Source organism: Mobula birostris, chromosome 6 (genome assembly GCF_030028105.1).
Source record: "Mobula birostris isolate sMobBir1 chromosome 6, sMobBir1.hap1, whole genome shotgun sequence".
Classification (NCBI taxonomy): domain Eukaryota; kingdom Metazoa; phylum Chordata; class Chondrichthyes; order Myliobatiformes; family Myliobatidae; genus Mobula; species Mobula birostris.
Genome location: NC_092375.1, coordinates 82,839,105 through 82,861,106, shown reverse-complemented (window position 1 = coordinate 82,861,106; position 22,002 = coordinate 82,839,105). Strand labels below are relative to the sequence as shown.

Sequence of the window (22,002 nt, the reverse complement as noted above, 5' to 3'; positions counted from 1 at the left end):
GGGCCAGCAACCCTGACTGGTCAAAATAAAAGTGTTCTGGAAACAGCAATAAAGAATCCTAGATCTATGTGCGACTGAGGACCCTGAAAACCACACCTGGGACACAGGAGAGAATATGGCCAAGGACAGACAGAGATAGAGGAGCTTCATTGCTGCTCTAAAGGAGAAAGAGTGGAAAACAGCAGTGAGCTGGATGTCAGTAGTGAGGGAAATAAAATGATGCAATAACAAAGCATTTGAAAAACTTTCATGGGATTGGCAGAAGTCAGTCTGGGGTTTTAAGGGGAAATTGGAAACCATGCTTAGAAAATCTATAAAAGTCTTGTGAGAAAATAACTAGTAGACTAGATGAAGAAGCATCAGCAGATGGGTTAAATTTGAACTTTATGAAGGCTTTTGGTACAGTTTCACATCAAAAGTTCATGTGTAAAATGAAAACACATGGGATTAGGGGTAGTATACTGGCAAGCACTGAGAGTTATTTGATAGACAAGCAAGAAACGACAGGAATATATGTCTTTCTTTAGGCAATGGTTAATTGTGACTTGGACTCTATCTATTTATAATATTTTATCAATGATTTAGACCATAAGACATAGGAGCAGAATTAGGCCATTCAGCCCATTGAGTCTGTTCCATCATTCCATCATGGTTGATCCTGGATCCCACTCAACCCCGTACACCTGCCTTCTTGCCATATCCTTTGATGACCTGACTGATGAGGAAACGATGAACTTCTGCCTTAAATATACCCACGGACTTGGCCTCCACCGCAGTCTATGACAGAGCATTCCACAGATTCACTACTCTCTGGCTAAAAAAACTAGTAAGCATATATATATTAAATAGATGAACTAATTAAGTTGACCATAAAACCAAAAGGCATAGGAGCAGAATTAGGCCATTCAGCCCATTGAGTCTGCTTCACCATTCCATCATGGCTGATCCCGGATCCCACTCAACCCCATACACTTGCCTTCTTGCCTTAATCTTTGATGCCCTGACTGACCAGGAAACTATTAATTTTCACTTTAAATATACCCACAGTTTTGTCTCCACAGCTGTCTGTGGCAGAGCATTCCACAAGTTCACTACTGTCTGGCTAAAAAAATTCCTTCTTACCTCAGTTCTAAAAGATCGCCCCTCAATTTTGAGGCTGTGCGCTCTAGTTCTGGATACCCTCACCATAGGAAGCACCCTATCAAGTCCTTTCAACATTTGGTAGGTTTCAGTGAGATCCCTACAGATTCTTCTAAATTCCAGTGAGTATAGGCCCAAAGCTGCCAAACGCTCCTCATATGTTAATCCCCTTCATTCACGGAATCATCCTCGTGAACTTCCTCTGGACAACACATCCTTTCTGACAAATGGGGCCCAAAACAGTTGACAGTACTCCAAGTGCAGCCTAACCAGTGACCTGCAAAGCCTCAGCATTATCTCCCTGTTTTTATATTCTATTCCCCTTGAAAAAATGCCAGCATTGCATTTGCCTTCTTTACCACAGACTCAACCTGTAAATTAATCTTCTGAGAGTCTTGCACGAGGACTCCTAAGTCCCTTTACTCCTCTGATGTCTGAATTTTCTCCCCATTTAGATAATAGTCTGCACTATTATTCCTTTTACCAAAATGCATTATCATACATTTCCCAACATGAAACTTTTTTCCCCATTCTTCCAATTTGTCTAATTCCTGCTGCAATCGCATTGCTTCCTCAGCACTACCTACCCCTCCACCTATCTTGATAACGTTTGCAAACTTTGCCACAAAGCCATCAATTCCATTATCTAAATCATTGACAAACATTGTGAAAAGTGGCGGTCCCGATACTGACAGCTGAGGAGCATCACTAATCACTGACAGCCAACCAGAAAAGGCCCCCTTTATTCTCACTCGCTGCCTCCTGCCTGTCAGCCATTTATTCTATTCATGTCAGTATCCTTCCTGTAACGCCATAGGATTTTAGCTTGTTAAGCAGCCTCATGTCTGGCACCTTATCAAATGCCTTCTGAAACTCCAAGTAAATGACATCCACTACATTACCTTTGTGCACCCTGCTTATTACTTCCCCAATGAACTCTAACAGATTTGTCAGGCAAGATTTCCCTTTGCAGAAACCATGCTGACTTTGACTTATGTTATCATTAATCTTCAAGTACTCCGAAACCTCATCCTTAATAATATAGACTCCAGCACTTTCTCAACCACTGAGGTTAAGCTAACTGGCCTATAATTTCCTTTCTTTTGCCTTCCTCCCTTCTTAAAGAGTGGAGTGACATTTGCAATCTTCCTGTCCTCCAGGACCATGCCAGAATCAAACGATTCTTGAAAGATCATGACCAATGAATCCGCTATCTTTTGAGCAATCTCTCTCAGAACTCTGGGATGTAGTCCATCTGGTCCAGATGACTTATCAACCTTATGACCTTTGAGTTTGCCTTGCACTTTTTCCTATGTAATAGCAATGGCATTCTCTCCTGCTTCCTGACATTCACAGACCTCTGACACTTAGTGAAGACTGTTGCAAAGTACCCATTAAGTTCATCTGACATTTTTTTCAGTGGTTCAATATCAACTCTCACCTCCCTTTTATTATTTATATAACTGAAAAAACTTTTAGTATTCTGCTTTATATTATTGGGTACTTTGCCCTCATATTTCATCTTTTCCCTTCTTACAGCTTTTTCAGTTGCTATTTGTTGGATTTTAAAAGCTTCTCAATCATCCAACTTCTCACTCACTTTTGCTACCTTATATGCCCTTTTCTTAGCTTTTATGCAGTCCTTAACTTACCTTGTCAGCCACGGTTGCCTGCCTCTGCCATTTGAGAACTACTTTTTCTGTGGGACATATAATCCTGCACCTTGCGAACTATTCCCAGAAACTTCTGCCATCACTGCTCTGCCACCAGCCCTGCCAGTTTTCTCTTCCAATCCACTTGGTCAAACTCCTTTCTCATGCCTCTGTAATTCCCTTTATTCCATTGCAATACTAATACATGTGAGTTATGCTTCTCCCTCTGAAATTGCAGTATGAATTCAATCATATTATGACCACCATCTCCTAAGGGTTCCTTTACATTAAGCTCCCTAAAAAGAACTAGGTTATTACACAACACCAAAGCTAAGATAGCCTTTTCTTTAGTAGGCTCAAGCACAAACTGCTCTCAAAAGCCATCTTGTAGGCATTCAACAAATTCCCTCTCTTGCGATCCAACACCAACCTGATCTTCCCAATCTCCTTGCATGTTGAAGTCCCCATTACAATTTTGACATTACCCTTATTACATGCCTTTTCCAGCTCTCTTGCAATCTCAACTCCACATCTTGGCTACTATTTGAAGGTCCATATATGATTCCCACAATGGATTTTTTACTCTTGCAGTTTCTTAACTCCACAAAGATTCCACATTCTCTGACCCTATGTCACCTCTTTCTAAGGATGCAATTCCATCTCCTACCAACAGAGCCACACCACTGCCTATGCCTTCCTGCCTGTCCGTTTGATACAAAGTATATCCTTTGATGTTAAGCTCCCATCTATGATCTTCTTTCAGCCACGACTCATTGAAACTCACAAAGTCATACTGACTAATCTCTAATTGTGCCATGAGTTTGTCCACTTTATTCTGAATTCCACGTGCATTTAAAGACATCACCTTTGGATTTGGATTTGAATATAAAAGCTAATGTCACCAAATTTGTGGATCAGAATCAGGTTTAATATCACCAGCATAGGTCATGAAATTTGTAAACTTTGGGGTAGCAGTACAATGCAATACATGATAAATAAACAAAAAAGGAATTACAGTAAGTATACATATGTATATTAAATAGTTAAATTAAGATTAGTAGTGCAAAAACAGAAATAAAATAAATAGTGAGGTAGTGTTTGTGGGTTTAATGTCCATTCAGAAATCTGATGGCAGTGGAGAAGAAGCTGTTCCTGAGTTATTGAGTGTGTGCCGTCAGGCTTCTGTACCTCGTCCCTGCAAGGCCTTGGTGAGACTCCCTGTGGAGTTTTACATGGAGTTGAATGAGGAATGCTGCCTGAAAAATGATGTTTCTGGTCATGGAGAGCGCAACAAAGGTTTTTTGACTGGTTTTTGGGATGGGAGGGCTGATGAATGAGGAGAAGTTGGGTAGTTTAGGATTCTTCACTGGAGCATAAGGGATATCGCATGCGTATCATATGGCTAAACATTATGGTCTAGGGCAAGGGGATGTCATAGAAACCTGGAAAATTCTAACGGGACTAGATGCAGGGTGGATGGTTCTGATGGCTGGGGAATCCAGAACCAGGAGCCAGGTGTTATGTTTTGTAACTCCAAAACATAAAGCTACTTAAAAGAAAAAATCAGAGCAGGGACAGCTGATGTATGTTGTGGAGTGTGCTGCGTTGCAATATTTAAAGAGAAAATTGCCAAACTTTTGATTCAGTGTTTTCTGCTGATGTTACTTGCTTCTTTAGGCTCTGGACAAATCTTTCCACCAAGCCATTTGTAGCTGGATGGTACAGTGCAGATGTAATATGTCTTATTTCATTTATTTCCAAAAATGACTGAAACTGTTCTGCAACAAACTGTGGTCCATTGTCACTGACTAAGTGTTCTGGAACCCCAGTCCTTGAGAAGAGGCTTCTCAACACATCAGCAGTGTGTGATGCTGTAGTGGAGGCAATTGGGAACACTTCTGACCACTTTGTAGCTGCATCCACTATTACCAAGAAATTTCTGCTGATGAATAGCCGGCAAAATCCACATGAATCCTCTGTCACGGCAATCCTGGTCTTGGCCCGAAATGGCGACTGTACTTTTTTCCATAGATATTGCCTGGCTTGCTGAGTTCCCCCAGCATTTTGTGTGTGTTGCCTGGATTTCCAGCATCTGCAGATTTTCTCGTGTTTATGGCAGTGCTGGTCATTCCCGGGGATGCAGACGTACTGCTCTTGGCACCTTCTATACATATTGGCATCCCAAGCAGTGCATGGTAAACCATCCAACCTGCTGATTCATCTCAGGCCACCGGACTAAGCTTTCGTTTTGACCATGCCTAGACGACCGGCATGTAGCTCCTTCAGCACCTCAGCTCTCAGCTTGGATGGTACAGTAACTCTCAGTCCCCACATAAGGCAACACCCATCAGGGGCAATTTCATTCTGGTGCAGGTAAAGATGGAGGAACTAGAATTTCTGCTTCAAGTTCCAGACATTTTGAGTGGCCATATAGATCAGAGACAATGTGAGGTCTTTTCTGGTTTTCCTTTGGATCATCTCTGCTGCAATAGGGAGTCATTGGTGAGAATGCATCAAGAGGAGTGTTCTGCTTTGTCAATTCTTCAGATATTTCCTTTCCCAAGTGTAAACAGGACAATCCATCAGCATTCCCTGATTAGTCATCTTGTAATTGTGTCCTCCAAGAAACAGAGCCCATCTCTGCGTTTGTGCAGCTGGCGCTAGTGGAACACATTCTGTGGATGGGAAATGGACACTGGCGGCTGATGATCAGTAATGAGGGTAAACTCTCTCCCATACAAATGCTGGTTGAAATGTTTTACACTCCAAACCAAACTCAAGGCCTCTCTGCCAATCTGTTCGTGATTTTTTTTTTCTGCAGCGGCAAGAGAATGTGATATAAAAGCTATGGGGTGTTTACTTTCATCACTCATAACATGTGACATGGCTGCACCTATACCATAAGATGAGGCATCACAGGCAAGCTTCACTGGGTGGCGTGGATTATAATGTGTGAGTACAGGTTCTGATGTCACTATTTCCTTTGTCTTTTGGAAAGCCACCTCACGCTGCTTTGTCCATTGCCATTTCTTCCCAATTTGCGTAATGATTTCAAGGGCTGGAGGCATAGTAGTCAGGTTTGACTGGAATCTGTTATAGTAATTGACAAGTCCTAAAAAGGATGGCATCTGTGATATGTCCTTTGGTCTTGGGGCCTCCACCACTGCTTGAATTTTGTGTAATCCTTGTGTGTCAGTAAGTGATACATGAATTAAAGAATTCACGCTTGTTGCTTTGTGCTGTGGGCCCATAATCTCATAACCTTTTTAACACAGAATTTGGAGGTGTTCCTTGTCATCCTCACCAGTAACAACAATGTCATCAGGTAGCACTGAGCACTTGGGCAGCCTTGCAGCCTTGTCCATAACTTTCTGCCAGAGTTCAGATGTAAATGTTACTCCAAAAGTAAGCCTATTTTAACAATACAGCCCCTTTGTGTGTGTTTACATTGAGAGACACTTTGGACTCTTCTTCTGTTTCGATCTGTAACTGGGCCTCAGCTCAGCCCACTTTACTGAAGAGTTTCCCTCCAGAAAGGTTTGCAAAGATATGTGGAATTACTGGAACAGCTGAGCCAGTGTTCAAATCCATGTGAGTTAATTTGCCGTTCACTTCTCGTGTAAGCCCTGTTGCTTGTCTCTTGTTAGTTTTCACGTTGTAAATCTCAAGGCTACTTAGTCCTGTGTCACTCTCATCATTGTCAGATTTTTATAACAACACTCAGATTAGTGCTCTTTTTGAAACTGCAACTTGACTTTTTATCATTTTCTCTTCCCCAATGATTTTGTCTCCTCAGCATGCTCTTTGCATGTGACCTACTTTGTTGCATTTTTTGTAAGTTTCGCATTTAAATCTGCATTGGTCTGGTGCATGTGGACCCCTGCCACAATGGTAACGCAATTTATTTGGCCAGGCAGGTTTCTGTGTAGATATTGCAATTTTGTTCACACTCTCTGTCATTTCTGACTGCAACTCAATTGCGTCTCTCCTGCTGTTTCCATTGTTACAAACAATTTCAAATGCTCTTTTAAATGTGTATTGCACTTCAGTTAGGAGCCATTTTTGATTGCTTCCTTGCAAGATTCCACAAACTAACCGATCTCTCAGTGCATCTTTAAAACCTATCACTGAACTGACAATACTCAGACAATCTTCTTCAATTCAGCCACATCTGCTGAAATGGACTCCCCTTCCTTTTGAATCCACTTATGAAACCTAAGGTATTCTACAATCAACAATGGCTTTGTTTTTAAATGTTCCCGCATTACTGTCATGATATCAGCAAAGCTCGTTTCAGCTGGGTTGAGCAGTCAATTCTCTAAACAAATTGTATGCTCTTTGACCTAGCACACTCAGCAAACCTGCCACTCACTTCTCTTTGGCTCTTCGTTTGCTGTAAAATACCACTTAATTTGCTTAGTATACATCACCCTTTTGTGAAACCCAACGTGTATATCTTTCCAATGTGTCTGCTCTTTTTAAATGTATTTTTGATTATTATCACCCAGTACTCACTTTTTATGAACCTGTGGATTTATCCATTTTCTGCCAGTTTTTTTAAAACTCAACTGCACTTCAACAGGTAAGTAGCTGTCTCTAGTTTGTGTTAAAACTTACTCATCACCACTGTTATGTTTTGTAACCAAAACATAAAATGAATTCAAAGCAAAGCAAGGAGCCGGGATAACTCAAGTACATTCTTATTTTTACTTTTAGCAAGGCATGCACTTGTGACATGGTGGCATAATGACATATGCTATTCACATACTTTTACATATAACACATAAGAAATTATTTAAAGAAACAAAGAATGCTTAATCAAACTATATATTTACAATATTACTCAGATATGACTGAAACATTAAATATACAACAAGGAATACCTTTTAGTATTGAGATCAGGAGAACTTTATTCACCCAGAGTATGGAGAACCTGTTCAGTTCACTACAGAAGACAGTGGTGGCCACGTCATTAAAACTATTCAAGTAAGGGGCAGATTAAAGAACTTAGGGAGAAGGCAGAAACTGGGTAGATTAGTGAATGCTCTGTCATGGAGTAGGGACAAAATGCTGAGCAGGCTCCTATACCCCTATTTCTAATTAATGACCCAGCAGCAATAAAGGAACAGCAATGCCCAGGGCAGGGTGTAATGTGGTGATGGTGACTCCAGATGCACTTGCTGCTTCTGGATATTGGATTTTGGAGATCCTGCTGAAGAAGTTCTGATGCATTGCACCCTAGACAAAGAATGGATTGTAGCCATGGAAAGCTGGAGGAGAGGGTGGGTGCTGTTTCAATGGAGGAAGGTCACTATACTTTTACAGGAACACAGAAGGTCTACCTACAATTCTAAAGTTTGTCCATGGCATTCGTCTCTGCCTCAATAATCTAAAAAAAATTGTAATCTTAAAAAAAATAACGTAGATGCCCAGTCATTGTAACACTAAATCAGAATTTATGAGCTTATTTCCACACTAAATCTTGTATTCTGCCTTATTCAGGAACACTAGCTGGAGTGATTGACCTAGCTGTCGACTGGATGACAGACCTGAAGGAGGGAGTGTGCCTAGCTGGATTTTGGTTCAGTCACGAGCAGTGCTGTTGGACTTCCAACGAGACCACCTTTGAGGACAGAGACAAGTGCCCTCAGTGGAGGTCATGGTCAGAGCTTTTGGCCAACCGATCAGAAGTAAGAAATTGCAGAGTTCCATTTGGCACATGGTCTTAGTAGACTGCAGAGTTTCATGTCATCACAGCTAATTAATTTGAACGTAGTTAACTCCAGTTAGACACATAACCTGATTCAAATCATGAGCTGTAACTAAACATTTCCTGTTGGATTATGCATTTTTTCCAGTAGCATTTTCAAGCAAAGCTCCTAAGCAGAGCTTTCATCTGTGAAGAACATCCATGAGGCATTACTTCATAAAATGTTGAATGACAATGTTACCTCTTGGAGCATTGATGAAAACCATAGAAATCAAAGAAGTTGATTCCTGCTTAAAACTTTTTTTTTAAGTTACTTTCCCTAGGATCTACACTGCTATAATCTCGTTTACTGTTCACCAAATGAGATTAAAAGCAAATAATCTTTTCCTGGGTCTCTGCCACTGCTTACTAGTAATGAGCCAGAAGATGTGTGCAATGGTTTATTATTTTCTCTCCAGTTGCACTGACTCTACACTTTGTGCTCAGAACAGAGCTTTGTAGTAATCGAGCTATGAATTTCTAAACAATAAGGCTTTAAGTTCACTGTCTTGTTAAATCCAACACAAAAATCAGTTTGAGAGAACTTATAGTAATTAACCCACTAGGCATTTGTGCAATAGGTGAGATACTAGAATTGTTAGAAGTCATTTACTGAATGCCGCCACTGCCCCTTGCAATCTAAATGGTATGTGTTACAAGCACACCTCCGGGGTGGGTTGTATTTGCTGGCATACTGGTGTGCACATTAAACATTCAGTGGAAGTTTGGCAGTTGCACATAGAGTGGGCAGATGGTGACATTAACTAGTCTTTCCATCTTGAAGCCCTTTCTTTAACTTATGGAGCTGGACACACCATGAGCAAGTGGAGCTGACAACCTCATTGTCGTGTACCACTACCTCCAGATTACTTATAGGTTCACAGTAGTTACAGCAAGGAGGGAGGCCTTGGTCCAATGAGGCCATACTGGTTCTACGTAAGAGTAATCTAGCTAATCCTGCTGACATCCTCTTACCCAAAGGCATACAAATTCATTCCTTTCAAGTCCATATTATTCCCCTTCGGCCTGCTTTATTAGAAGCTACCACTAATTCTGGTAGTTCATTCAAGCCTCCACCAGGGTACTTCTTCATGTTGCTTCTAGGTCTTCAGCCAATCACTTTCACTCTATGTTCCTAGTTCTTAACTCCTTGACTAATGGCAGTTTATTTCTATCTGCTCTGTCTATGCCCTTAATGATCTTAAATGCTTCAATTAGATCTCCTTATTCCAGGGAGAATAACTGAAGCTTCTCCATTCTGAAGTCCATCATTACTAGAATCATTTTGGTGACTTTTTTCTCCAATCTATTAGGGTTGGCATCCAGAACTAGGCACATTTCTCTAGCTGTGGTTAAACCATTGTTTTATAGAGGATCATCGAGATTTCCTTACTCTTTATGACTCTATTTATACAGCCCAGATTTTTTAGCTGCTTTTCATTAAAACTATGCATCCCCAGAATTCTTTAGTTTTGTAAATCTGTGCCCTCAGTTGCCTTACTTCCCATTCTTCCTTTCAAAATGTAACAATTTAGCTCATTAACTTTCTTCTGTTATCTATTTTACCAAGCTCACTATATCTCCTTGATGCCTTTTCCTATCCTTTACTCATCACACTGTTTCCAAATTCAAAAATTGGGCCTAGGAAACTGAAGTTCAAGCCATTTATATTTGTTAAGGAAAGCGAAGTTCCTTGCATCCACTCTGCATTTCCCTTGAGTTGAGAAATGATCTGTCTCTGCTCTTTTTTGTTTCCTGTTGTATAGCCACTTTTATATTAGTGCCGTGACAATATTCATTCCCTGGACTTCAGTCTTGATGACAAGCTTACTAGATGGCACTTTATCAAATATCTTTTGGAAGTCCATTGCATCAATTACATTTGCCTTATACAGTATTTGCTTTCCTAATGCTTCATCAAAAATTTCTGTTGTTTATTGGACATGATTTTTTCTTTAATAAATCCAAGCTGGTCTTCACTCAGCAATTCATATTTTATGTTTTTTCTTATTTATTGATACTCGAAGTTTCTCCACCAGCAAGGTTAAATTGATTGGTCTGTAGTTACTAGGTTGTTCCCCATGCTCTATTTTTTTGAACAAGAATGTAACATTTGCAATTTTCCAGTCCTCAGGCACTGCTGAATTAATAGATGTTTGGAAAATTATGGACAGGGTCTCTGCAATTTCCTCCCTTAATTCCCTCAGCAGTCTAGGATGCATCTCATCTGGACCAGGTGATTTATCCACATTAAGTTCAACTAGTCTTTCCAGTACTTTTTTCATCCATTCTTATCCCATCCAGAATCTCAACTCCATCTGCCTTTGCCTCACTTTAGTCTCTAGGTGACCTCCATCCTTTTCCCGTTCAATAATTTTGGATTCCATGTTATGCCTGCAGATAAGCTTGTTTAATGGTCTCTTTGCCTCTCATTTCTTTTTACATTTCCCCCTTTTGAAGTTTCTGAAATTGGCCCAGAACTCCCTGGTGTTCGGAAGCTGTTGTCTGTCATATTGTTCCATTTACCTGATCTGGCAGTACCTTCACATTATCCTAGATTTCAGCTACAGATCACAGGGAAAGGTGCTGAAGATCGACTGCTGATCCCAGGCTTCCACACGAAATGGATGCTTCCAGCAAAGTGTTGGGAGACAGCTTGACTGGGAGAAGGAGCAGACCGCCACACAGAGCTGGAAGAGAGAGAAGGAGCAGGGGTAGAAATGCTCACAGCACAACCCCACAACACCAGTGGCATTGAGCGATAGATGCCGTGCAGCCCAGAGGATTAACATATAAAGATGAAGGGAGGGTGGGAATTGATCCCCTGTTGCTTGGGGTAAAAGCACATGACTTTCATGGCACTCTGCTTCCAAATTGTGTACCATTCACAGCAAAAGAACCAAATTAGAGTCTAGAGTCATAAGGCACTATAGCACAGAAACAGGTCCTTCGGCCCATCTAGTCCATTCTGATCCATTAGTCCCATCGCCCTGCATCAAGTCCATAGCACACCATACCCCTCCCATCCATGTACCTATCCAAATTTTTCTTAAATTGTGAAATCGAACCTGCATTGATCACTTGCACTGACAGCTCGTTCCACACTCTCATGACCCTCTGAGTGAAGAGGTTTCCCCTCATGTTCCCCTTAAACTTTTCATCTTTCACCATTAACCCATCACTTCTTGTTGTAGTCCCGCCCAACCTCAGTGGAAAAAGCCTGCTTGCATTTACCCTATCGATGCCCCTCATAATTTTGCATACCTCTATCAAATCTCCTCTCAATCTTCTACATTATAAAGGATACAGTCCTAATCTATTCAACCTTCCTTATAACTCAGGTCCTCCAAACCTGGCAACATCTTTGTACATTTTCTCTGCACTTTTTCAGCCTTGTTTACATCTTTCCTGTAGGTAGGTGACCAAAACTGCACACAATACTCCAGATTAGGCCTCAGAACCGTCTTACACAACTTCAACATAACATCCCAACTTCTGCACTCAGTGCATTGATTTATGAAGGCCAATATGCCAAAAGCTTTATTTACAAATTTATTTCCCTATCAAGGAATTATGGATCTGTATTCCCAGATCCCTCTGTTCTACTGCACTCCTCGGTGCCCTACTGCTCACCGTGTAAGACTATTCACCTGGTCGGTCCTCCCAAAGTGTGACACCTTACACTCACCTGCATTACATTCTCTCTGCCACTTTTCAGCCCATTTTTCCAGCTGGTCCAGATCCCGCTGCAAGCTCTGATAGTCTTCCTCTCTGTCCACTATATCCCCAGTCTTAGTGTCATTCACACACTTGCTGATCCAGTTTACCATATTGTCAGCCAGATCATTGATGTAGGTGATAAACAACAACGGACTCATCACCACTGGTCACAGGCCTCCAGTCACAGAGGCAACCATCTACTACCACTTTCTGGCTTCTCCTGCAAAGCCAATGTCTAATACACGTTACTACCTCATCCTGAAGTGAATCTCAGAAGTGGAGGAAAATGCACAGCTGCCATTGTATGGTGCCACTGGCAGAGGATTGAATTCTACCAGGGTGTCATGGCAAGGGTTGGCATCTTGAACATTTGGCTACCCTAATCCACCTTCCTTGCCATGACTGTGACTTTCAACTAAATGCTTGTAGCTGCCAGAGCACCTGACCAAGGATGATATCTAAAGCCCTGTCTATAAATAGCATTAGCACTTGATAGATGTCATTGTCTGTTGAACGCCAACTGTTTGAGGTTAACTGCTCTATGATCAATGTACCATGTGACTCCATTGGGGTTCTTTTTCCCATCAGTTACTGTTTCTGTGGGGCATTTGTACCAATCACAGTTTCTGAATACATTGTACTTTGTGTTGGAAGTGCCTCTCAGCCCTAGTGATCTGGGTTCGATCCTGACCTCTGATGCTGTCTAAAGGCCAGTGTATATTCTCCTTGTTACTGGCTTGGGTTTCCCCTGAATGCTTTGGTTTCTGTCCACGTCCCACAGATGTGCAGACTGGTGTTTAAACTGCCCCTAACGGGTAGGTGAATGACAGAATTTGTGGGGAGTTAAAGGGATTGGTGGAAGAATAAAATAGGATTAGTATAAATGGGTGCTTGATGGTTGCCATGGACGTGGTGGGTTGAAGGAACTATTTCTCGGTTGTGAGTGTCTATAACTTTAAAATTGATCTCTGTGGTGTGTATTCTTTCCCCAGGGTGCCAGTGCGTACATTCTGAACTACCTCTTATACATATCGTGGGCTTTGACTTTCGCTTTCCTGGGAGTCTCACTGGTCAAGGTGTTTGCTCCCTATGCTTGTGGCTCTGGAATTCCTGAGGTAAGTACCAATCATAGGAGGTTAAAGCTATTTGATGTCCAGAACCCTTTACAGGTAGTTCTCTCCAAATTCTTCAATCTGAAATAAAAACTCCACAGGACGCTCTCACACTTTATGTCTTTCTCCTTTGACTTTGTAGAGCAAATTACTCTTAAGTTATATCATTAATGTAATGCAACCTCACCCCCCACCCAAGCTTCTTCACAGGAAAGAGACGAAAAGGTTGCCATTGAGCCTCATAAAGGAGAGAGTAGACCATAAGACCATAAGATATAGGAGCAGAATTGGCCGTTCAGCCCATTGAGTCTGTTTCGCCATTTCATCATGGCTGATCCATTTTTCCCCTCAGCCCCAATCACCAGCCTTCTTCCCATACGCAATCAAGAATCTATCGACCTCTATAAGAATAGGACAGGTACCTGCTCAACTAGCCAGGTTTCATGCAGAGTCTCAAAGGAGGAACAAATGCAACGGGAGAAAAAGAGGATGGGGGAGGGAGAGAGCATGCCTTGGGAAGAAAAGGAGAAGAACGTGACAAGGAGAACGAGCGGGAACACCAGGGAGGGAGGGGGAGGGCATTAGGTAGGAGGTAGAGATCATATGTTGAGGAGAGAGGAGGGAATTACTTGGGGCACAGCCATTAATTGTGAGCTGAGATACGTGAGGACTCAGAAGGAACCCAAAACTGATTTTGAAGACACACAAAACTATCAAAGTATTATCGAATCATAGATACATTAGTACAATGTGACATTCCACTGCTGTGATTTTGAATTGAGGCAGATTAGTTTTATAAGTTGCAAAAATTATTACTGTAATTTAGAAAATATCCTTTTGGTTTGATCTGTATCTGGCTTGATCTGTGTCTGTGTTCATATCATAAACAATTTTTCATTTGACTTGAATTTTATTTTTCCAGATTAAAACCATCCTCAGTGGCTTCATTATCAGGGGTTATCTGGGCAAGTGGACTCTCCTGATTAAAACAGTGACCCTGGTGTTGGCCGTATCCTCTGGCCTCAGCCTAGGAAAGGAAGGACCTCTGGTGCATGTGGCCTGTTGTTGTGGCAATCTCTTCTGCTGCTTGTTTTCTAAATACAGTAAGAATGAAGGGAAGAGGAGAGAGGTAAGTGATAATACAGTAGAGTTGCTTATAAATAAATGGTGGAGGGTCACTTTGGTGGGGTCTGGGGGTTTCATCTCCCAATACTGATATAGATGAAATTCCAAACTCCTGTCTTTATTCAGGGCATGCCTCCTTCCCCTTTGGCAGTCCCTCAAGATTGAGGAAAACTCACTTCCACTCTGGTTTTGTGGCTTCTGCAGCCAATGTGGATGTAATGGACTTTTCTACAGTTGGAGCATGAGGAGGGAGAGGTCATTTGTGAGGTGATGCAGGAATTCCATGTGGAATGAATTGTGGTTCTCAACTCTGTCTTCACCTTCTGTTCTCCTGGTGATCTCTCCCCTGGCAGTCCATGGAACAGAGTGTCTGCTTTGGAGTCAGATGTTGGTCCCTGTCCACTGTAGCTGACCGGATCTCAGAACTGGAGAAGATATTGATGTTGGTCCCTGTCCACTGTAGCTGACCGGATCTCAGAACTGGAGAAGATATTGATGTTGGTCCCTGTCCACTGTAGCTGACAGGATCTCAGAACTGGAGAAGACATTGATGTTGGTTCACTCGTCCTCTCAGTGAATATGGAGAATGTTGGTGTAGTAGTCCAGGTCTCGGAAGTGTAATAGAGGACAGAGATCACTGTTGCGTAGTAGACCATGGTTTTTTTCCAAGTCTGAGCTGTTGACCATCAAACACCATTTACCTCAACTAACCATAGGGTGTGTAGGAGCTTTGATGGTGGATATCATCCTGAGTAAAAAAAAATGAGTTCTATATTTACTGACATCCTGAAGTAAACTTTGTCCATGTTGGCAAATGTATTTTTAATATGATAACTGCACTTGCATAGTATTGTAATGAATGGTACGCATAAGAAAGAACAATTACTAAAAGTGGTCAGAGAGGAAAATAGTGCTGCAGTTCGTAGGAACAAACATATGTACATATACTGGACTTTTGAATTGAATAGTATTATGGAGTTCAAATGGTGTCCATAATTTGGGCGTTCATAACCTGGAGATGCCTGCTTTCACTGAGAGGTGCCTCCAGAGATATGAGAAGTGGATCATGTTTACAAAGGTCTTTCCACTAAACTGTGTTGTCGGTGGGTAGTGTGGTCCAGTGAGGGAGGTGTTGAGGATCTGGGGGTCAGATGGAGGACCTTAGTCTTGCTAATTGTTAAGTGTAAGGCTCGTCCTCTCATATGCTTCAGTGATGATGGTGATGTTGTGTTGGTGTGCAGCCTCTGGGTATGAGCACAGTGCAGATTAACCATTGAGTCGTGTGTGCCCCAGCATGAAGATTGTATAGATTCCTGTTAAATCTGAAGATTGGCTCCCCTACTGAAGGAATTATTTGTTGATTGTGACAGTGCAAGCTCACAGGCAGTGAGTAACCAGAGCGTTTGTCCACCCCCCAGGTGCTGTCAGCTGCTGCTGCTGCAGGAGTCTCTGTTGCCTTCGGTGCTCCCATCGGAGGTGTGCTTTTCAGTCTGGAAGAGGTAAAGTTCCTGCTCAAACTGTTTCCCTAGTACCAAACCTTGTGAGATATTGTTTCATCAGTAATTCCCGATGAACTTTCTCAACCGACGCCAGGTAAGCTCATAGAGAGTTGACTGAGTGGCGACACAGAAGGTGAGGGGTTTCAAGCCCTATTCACTTCCATCCATTGGAGCTGGGTCTTCCTGCTTTCCGTTTGAGCATATAAGCTCTCTCCCCTGCATTATCTGGCTATGCTTCTATTGGATTGGGCACTTTCCTCGCATGTTTCTTGGGAGTTCAATGCTTTAGATGTTATCTCTGCCTCGGCTCAGAACTTCATTCACACAATTCCAAATAAAACAAAACTGGGCCGTTGGAAGCTAGGTGAGGGCAGGGTACAATGTTTCTAAGTGTCTTAGTGCCAAGTGAACACAGATTTACAAGACTGAAGCAAAATCCCATCAGGTTTTACTAAAGCCTGTCCCAGGATATCTGTTATCCTTATCCAGTCTGACTTGGTGGTGTTGTTGACCTTTAATAGTCCTGCTAGATTTCCTGTTACAGGGATAGACAACAAGTGCCAGCAAACACTTTCAGAAAGTGAATGTGTGAAAATAAGTCTTTGGCGGGATGCCACAAGGAAGTGCCCCAACTCCGTGCTCCCCATCTCAGCAAGTAAGCAGTTGAAAGTGTGCTGAAACAGGGACCGGGTGACTGACTCTAGATTCTGCTGCTGTCTTCCAGGTCAGTTACTACTTTCCACTGAAGACACTCTGGAGATCATTCTTCGCTGCGCTGGTGGCCGCGTTCACTCTTCGTTCAATCAACCCGTTCGGGAACAGCAGACTTGTCCTGTTCTATGTGGAGTATCACACGCCCTGGTACATGGCCGAGCTGGTGCCCTTCATCCTGCTGGGAGTGTTCGGGGGCCTGTGGGGGACCCTGTTCATAAGAGGAAATATCGCCTGGTGCAGGAAGCGCAAGAACACAAACCTGGGCAGATACCCAGTGCTCGAGGTGATAACTGTCACTGCCATCACCGCCATCTTTGCCTTTCCCAACCCGTACACGCGACGAAGCACAAGCGAGCTCATCTCTGAACTTTTCAATGACTGCGGGGCACTTGAATCTTCGCAGCTCTGCGACTACATCAATGACCCAAACATGACCCGGCCCGTGGACGATATCCCTGACCGCCCTGCGGGTCCTGGTGTCTACGCGGCTCTATGGCAGCTGGCTCTTGCTCTTGTTTTCAAAATCATCATCACCATATTTACGTTTGGAATGAAGGTAAGGACAGGCTGCAAGCCCATCAATAGTGAGAATCATCTCGATGACAACAGCTCTATCAATCGATTGGGTTTAAGATAAGCCAATCATCATGGAAGGAACAAGTCACCTGATTGCCACCATATGATGTCAAACCAGGCTTGGTCATGTTGTCAAGAGAAGGGTAATGGTCATCAATAATGCATAACCACCCACTGAAATCCGAAATAAGCACTGAGATTATGGTTACATATAGAGCAGTTACAAATAAAGGTGATGAAATGGCAGGTAGAGTGTAATCCAGGCAAGTGAGAGGTGTTGTACTTTGGGAAGTCTAAGGGGAAAATATACATTTAATGGTAGGACCCTTAAAAGCGTTGAGGTACAAACGTACAAAGGAATCTAGAGGTCTAAGTCCATAGCTCACCGAAAGTGGCCACTCAAATTGATAGGCTGATAAAGAAGGGATATGGCATATGAAGGTATACTGCCTTCTTTAGTCAAGTCATTGATTACAAGAGTAAATAAGTCATGTTGCAGCTATGTAAAACATCAGTTGAACCACGTATGCGTACAATTCTAGTTGCTCCATTACAGTAAGCTTTGAAAAGGGTACTGAAGAGTTCTGCCAGGATGCCACCTGGATTAGAGGATATGAGAAAAGGTAGGACAAACTTGGGTTGTTTTCTCTGGAGTGGAAGAAGATGAGAGAAGGGAATTGTGAGAGGTGTAGGCAGGGTAGGTAGTTGGTATTTTTCCCCTGAGTAGAAATGTCAAACAAGAGACAACATGTATTTAAGGCGAGAGGGATAATGTCTGAGATAAAGGTATGTGGGGAATTTGAATTGAGTTGAATTGAATTGACTTTAATACTTACATCCTTCATATATACATGAGGAGTAAAAATCTTTACATTACACCTTCATCTAAATGTGCAATGTGCAATTTATAGTAATTTGTGATAAATAGTATGTACAACAAGACAGTCAATATAACATAGGAATACAATTGTATCAGCATGAATTAATCAGTCTGATGGGCTGGTGGAAGAAGCTGTCCTGGAGCCTGTTGGTCCTGGCTTTTATGCTGCAGTACCGTTTCCCATATGGTAGCAGCTGGAACAATTTGTGGTTGGGAAAACTTGGGTCCCCAGTGATCCTTCAGGCCCTTTTTACACACCTGTCTCTGTAAATGGTGAGAAGTTCATTTCTACAGATGTGCTGGGATGTCCACACCACTCTCTGCAGAGTCCTGCGATTGAGGGAAGTACAGTTCCCACACCAGGCAGTGATGCAGCCAGTCAGGATGCTCCCAACTGTGCTCCTGTAGAAAGATTTTAGGATTTGGGGGCCTATATCAAACTTCTTTAACCGTCTGAGGTGAAAGAGGTGCTGTTGTGCCTTTTGCACCACACAGCTGGTGTGTACCAACCATGTGAGATCCTCGGTGATGTGTATGACGAGGAACTTAAAGCTGTTCACCCTCTCAACCCCAGATCCATTGATGTCAATAGGGGCTAGCCTGTCTCCATTCCTCCTGTAGTCCACAACCAGCTCCTTTATTTTTGCAACATTGAAGGAGAGGTTGTTTTCTTGACACCTCTGTGTCAGTGTGATTACTTCTCTGTAGGCCACCTCGTTAATATTTAAGATTAGGCCAATCAATGTAGTGTCATCAGCAAATTTAATTAGCAGATTGGAGCTGTGGGTGGCGACACAGTCATGGGTATACAGAGAGTAAAGGAGGGGGCTTAATACACAGCTGTGAGGGGCACCTGTGTTGAGGGTCAGAGGGGCAGAGGTGAGGGAGCCCACTCTTACCACCTACAGGCGATCTGACAGGAAGGGTGAAGGGTGAGGTCTCTGAGCTTCTTGTCGAGTCTGGAGGGAACAATCCTGCTGAATGCTGAATTGTAGTCCAAGAACAGTATTCTCACATAAGCATCCCTTTTCTCCAGATGTGTAAGGACAGTGTGTAGAGCTGTGGCTATTGTGTCATCTGTCGATCAGTTGTGTCAGTAGGCAAATTGTAGGGGTCCAGTGTGGGTGGTAGCAAGCTGCAGGTGTAATCCTTGACCAACCTCTCAAAGCACTTGCTTATTATTGAGGTGAGTGCGACAGGACGCCAGTCGTTCAGACACGTTACCTTGGTCTTTTTAGGTACAGGAGCAATAGTGGACGTTTTGAAGCAGGAGGGCACTCTACACATTGCTTTTACATAGAAAATTGTAATGATCTGCCAGGGTAGGGGTGGAAGCAGAAACGATAGTGCCATTTAAGAGGCTGTTAGACACAGACACATGAACCTGCAGGAAAGGGAGCGATATGGATCATGTGCAAGCAGAAGAGATTTAATTTAATTTGACATTGTGTTTGGCTTGTTCCTGTGCTGTACTGTTCTATGAAAATACTGGTAAGACTCTGTGGGTCAGGCATCATCTGGAGGAAGAAGAGGACTGAGTTAAGGAAGTAGTTGCATTGCGCTGTGGTCCGATGGTTGACTCATGGAGTAACGGGCTGGGGGAAGGGAGGGCTACTCCATTGGGATGGTGCACTTACACGAGATCTGCTAGATTGAATATCCGGGGTTGGAGAGGGGTAAAGCCATGGAGTTAAAGGGAACGGGCACAATCCAGCAGAGTGAGGTTCAGGCAACGTCGACAGGAAGGGGCAGAGAGCTTGATGTTAATAGAGAACCAGTAAAGAAAGCCAACTCAGTTAAAAAGGGAAGTGGTGGTCATGAACAGCTCGCAGGAGGGACAGTAGAATCAGAGTATGTGAGGTTAAGAGATAAATGGGGACATTAAACATTGTCAAAATGATGGACCTGATAGAAGAAGAAGGTGGAAAATGGTACCAAATCAGGGAGGAGAGATTTTAAACATTTTTAGACATAATTTTACATATCTCTATTGTCTTTCCTTAATCTTCTCTGGTTCAAAGAAAATGATCTTCTTTCCTTCTGATGAACAGTGTGGCATTGTGCGTCTCTTTGTATTGTCCTGTGTCACAGTTATATTGCTGGCACTCACTTGCAATATTCTCTGTGGAGCAAAGGACATTAATGAGGGACATGATAAAGCCATTTAAAATCATGCTTAAACAATTTTTAAAACCCCCTCCCTTATTTGGTTCCATTTGAAATTGATTGCACAGTTCTATCCTTCATGCTCTTTTTGGCTCAGTATCAACCTGCACACGATAGCAGACTGGTGAATTGTCGATGAATGCTTGGCCATGTTAAGTGTGCTTTACAAATCCAAGCTGTTGATGTGAACGAGAGTGGCGGTGAGACATGGCGGAGAATTTCCAGACATTTGGACCCAGGCAACTGATACCAGTGGTGTAGTGATTAACAAGTTGGTATGCTTGACTGGAGAGCACGTAACTCGGGAAGCTTCAGACTGGGAATGCTCGCAGATTAATATGTGTAAAGAAATGCGGGGATTTTAAATCAAGGCGTCACTTAACTGGGATCTAGTGTAGTTTATTGAGCACAGGAGTGAATTGTGAACAGGATTTGTACGTGATAACATGATGGAAAGCAGAACATTTGGTAAACCTAATTGGTAAATTATTATTATCACAGGACTGAGCTTGTTTTGCCTGTCATCCATACCAGTCATGTAATCACATCAGCACACTGAGTTAGTGCGATGGAAAAAGAATAACAGAACGCAGAATGAAATGCTGCAATGCAGCCAGATAGTTAGATGTAGGGCTGTAACATGATAGATTGTGTTTTGTTCGAAACATTAAACTAATTCAAAGGAAGACAAGAGAGTCTGGGACGGCAGATCTAACTTCTGGTTTACTTAAAGTGAGGCGCACGTATCACGTGGTAGCATGATGACGTATCCATGTACAATTATTGTCCTGCCCTTATGTGAAAAGAGTTATCTAGGATTCTTGATACCACACTTGCTACCCTGTTGTCAAAGCTAACCAAACTTTGGAATTCAGCTCCTGTCCATGCAGAATGAAACTTGCCGAACCAAACTGAGCACAAGTGAACAGGTAGGCTCTTGTTTCTCTCTGCTGGTGATGGAGAGTAGGCCGAGGAACTGATCGTTAGCTGGACAGGATTTGTCCTGTTTTTCTGTGATAATGATGTTACTGGGTGGTTTTTTTTGCACTCCCAGGTTGACCCCAATGTTATAATTGTACAGTATTAGCCCAGGACCACTGCAGAATGGTACAGCAGTGCAGATAGTAAATACACTGCCTCACAGAACCAGAGGCCCAGGTCCAATTCCGACCTCTGGGGCTGTCTGTGTGGAGTGTGAATGTTCTCCCTGTGAACATATGGGCTCCCAATGAATTACGTGATTTCCACCCACACCTCAAAGGCAGGCAGCTCGATCAGGTGATTAGCAGCTGTAAATTGCCCTTGTAAAATAGGTGAGCGGTAGAATCTGAGGGGAAAATAAAGTAAGGGATTAGATTTCATGTTAATTTATTGTCATCCACAGCATAAAGCCCACAGAGTACGTGGTAAACATGGAAAAAATAAGTATAACAATAAAGCAACAATGAGAATAGTGGGAAGACTGAGGTGCAGTCTGAAATAGTGGAACAAAAATGTTAAGGTGACAGTAACAGAATAACAAACTGAGGGATGTAGAGTTAAGAGTCTGAAAATGTGGCAGCACCACTTGGAAGGAGATGTGAAAGAGCTGATTAGTTCAGGAGTGTGATAAGTATTCTTGTGTCTAGATCCCGTATCTTCTCCCAGAGGGTAGTGAAGAGAACAAGGG

The 22,002-nt window shown here is 42.6% G+C and overlaps 1 protein-coding gene across 1 annotated transcript in view; it reads left to right on the top strand.

The window, feature by feature from the left end:
- The window catches only part of LOC140199145 (H(+)/Cl(-) exchange transporter 4), a 117,901-nt gene that overhangs the window by 80,194 nt on the left and 15,705 nt on the right, over positions 1-22,002 (top strand). The window contains exons 4-8 of the mRNA XM_072260747.1: positions 8,295-8,482; positions 13,254-13,376; positions 14,296-14,502; positions 15,917-15,997; positions 16,722-17,267. Coding sequence (XP_072116848.1) covers positions 8,295-8,482; positions 13,254-13,376; positions 14,296-14,502; positions 15,917-15,997; positions 16,722-17,267 — 1,145 coding nt within the window. The remainder of the gene's footprint in view (positions 1-8,294; positions 8,483-13,253; positions 13,377-14,295; positions 14,503-15,916; positions 15,998-16,721; positions 17,268-22,002) is intronic.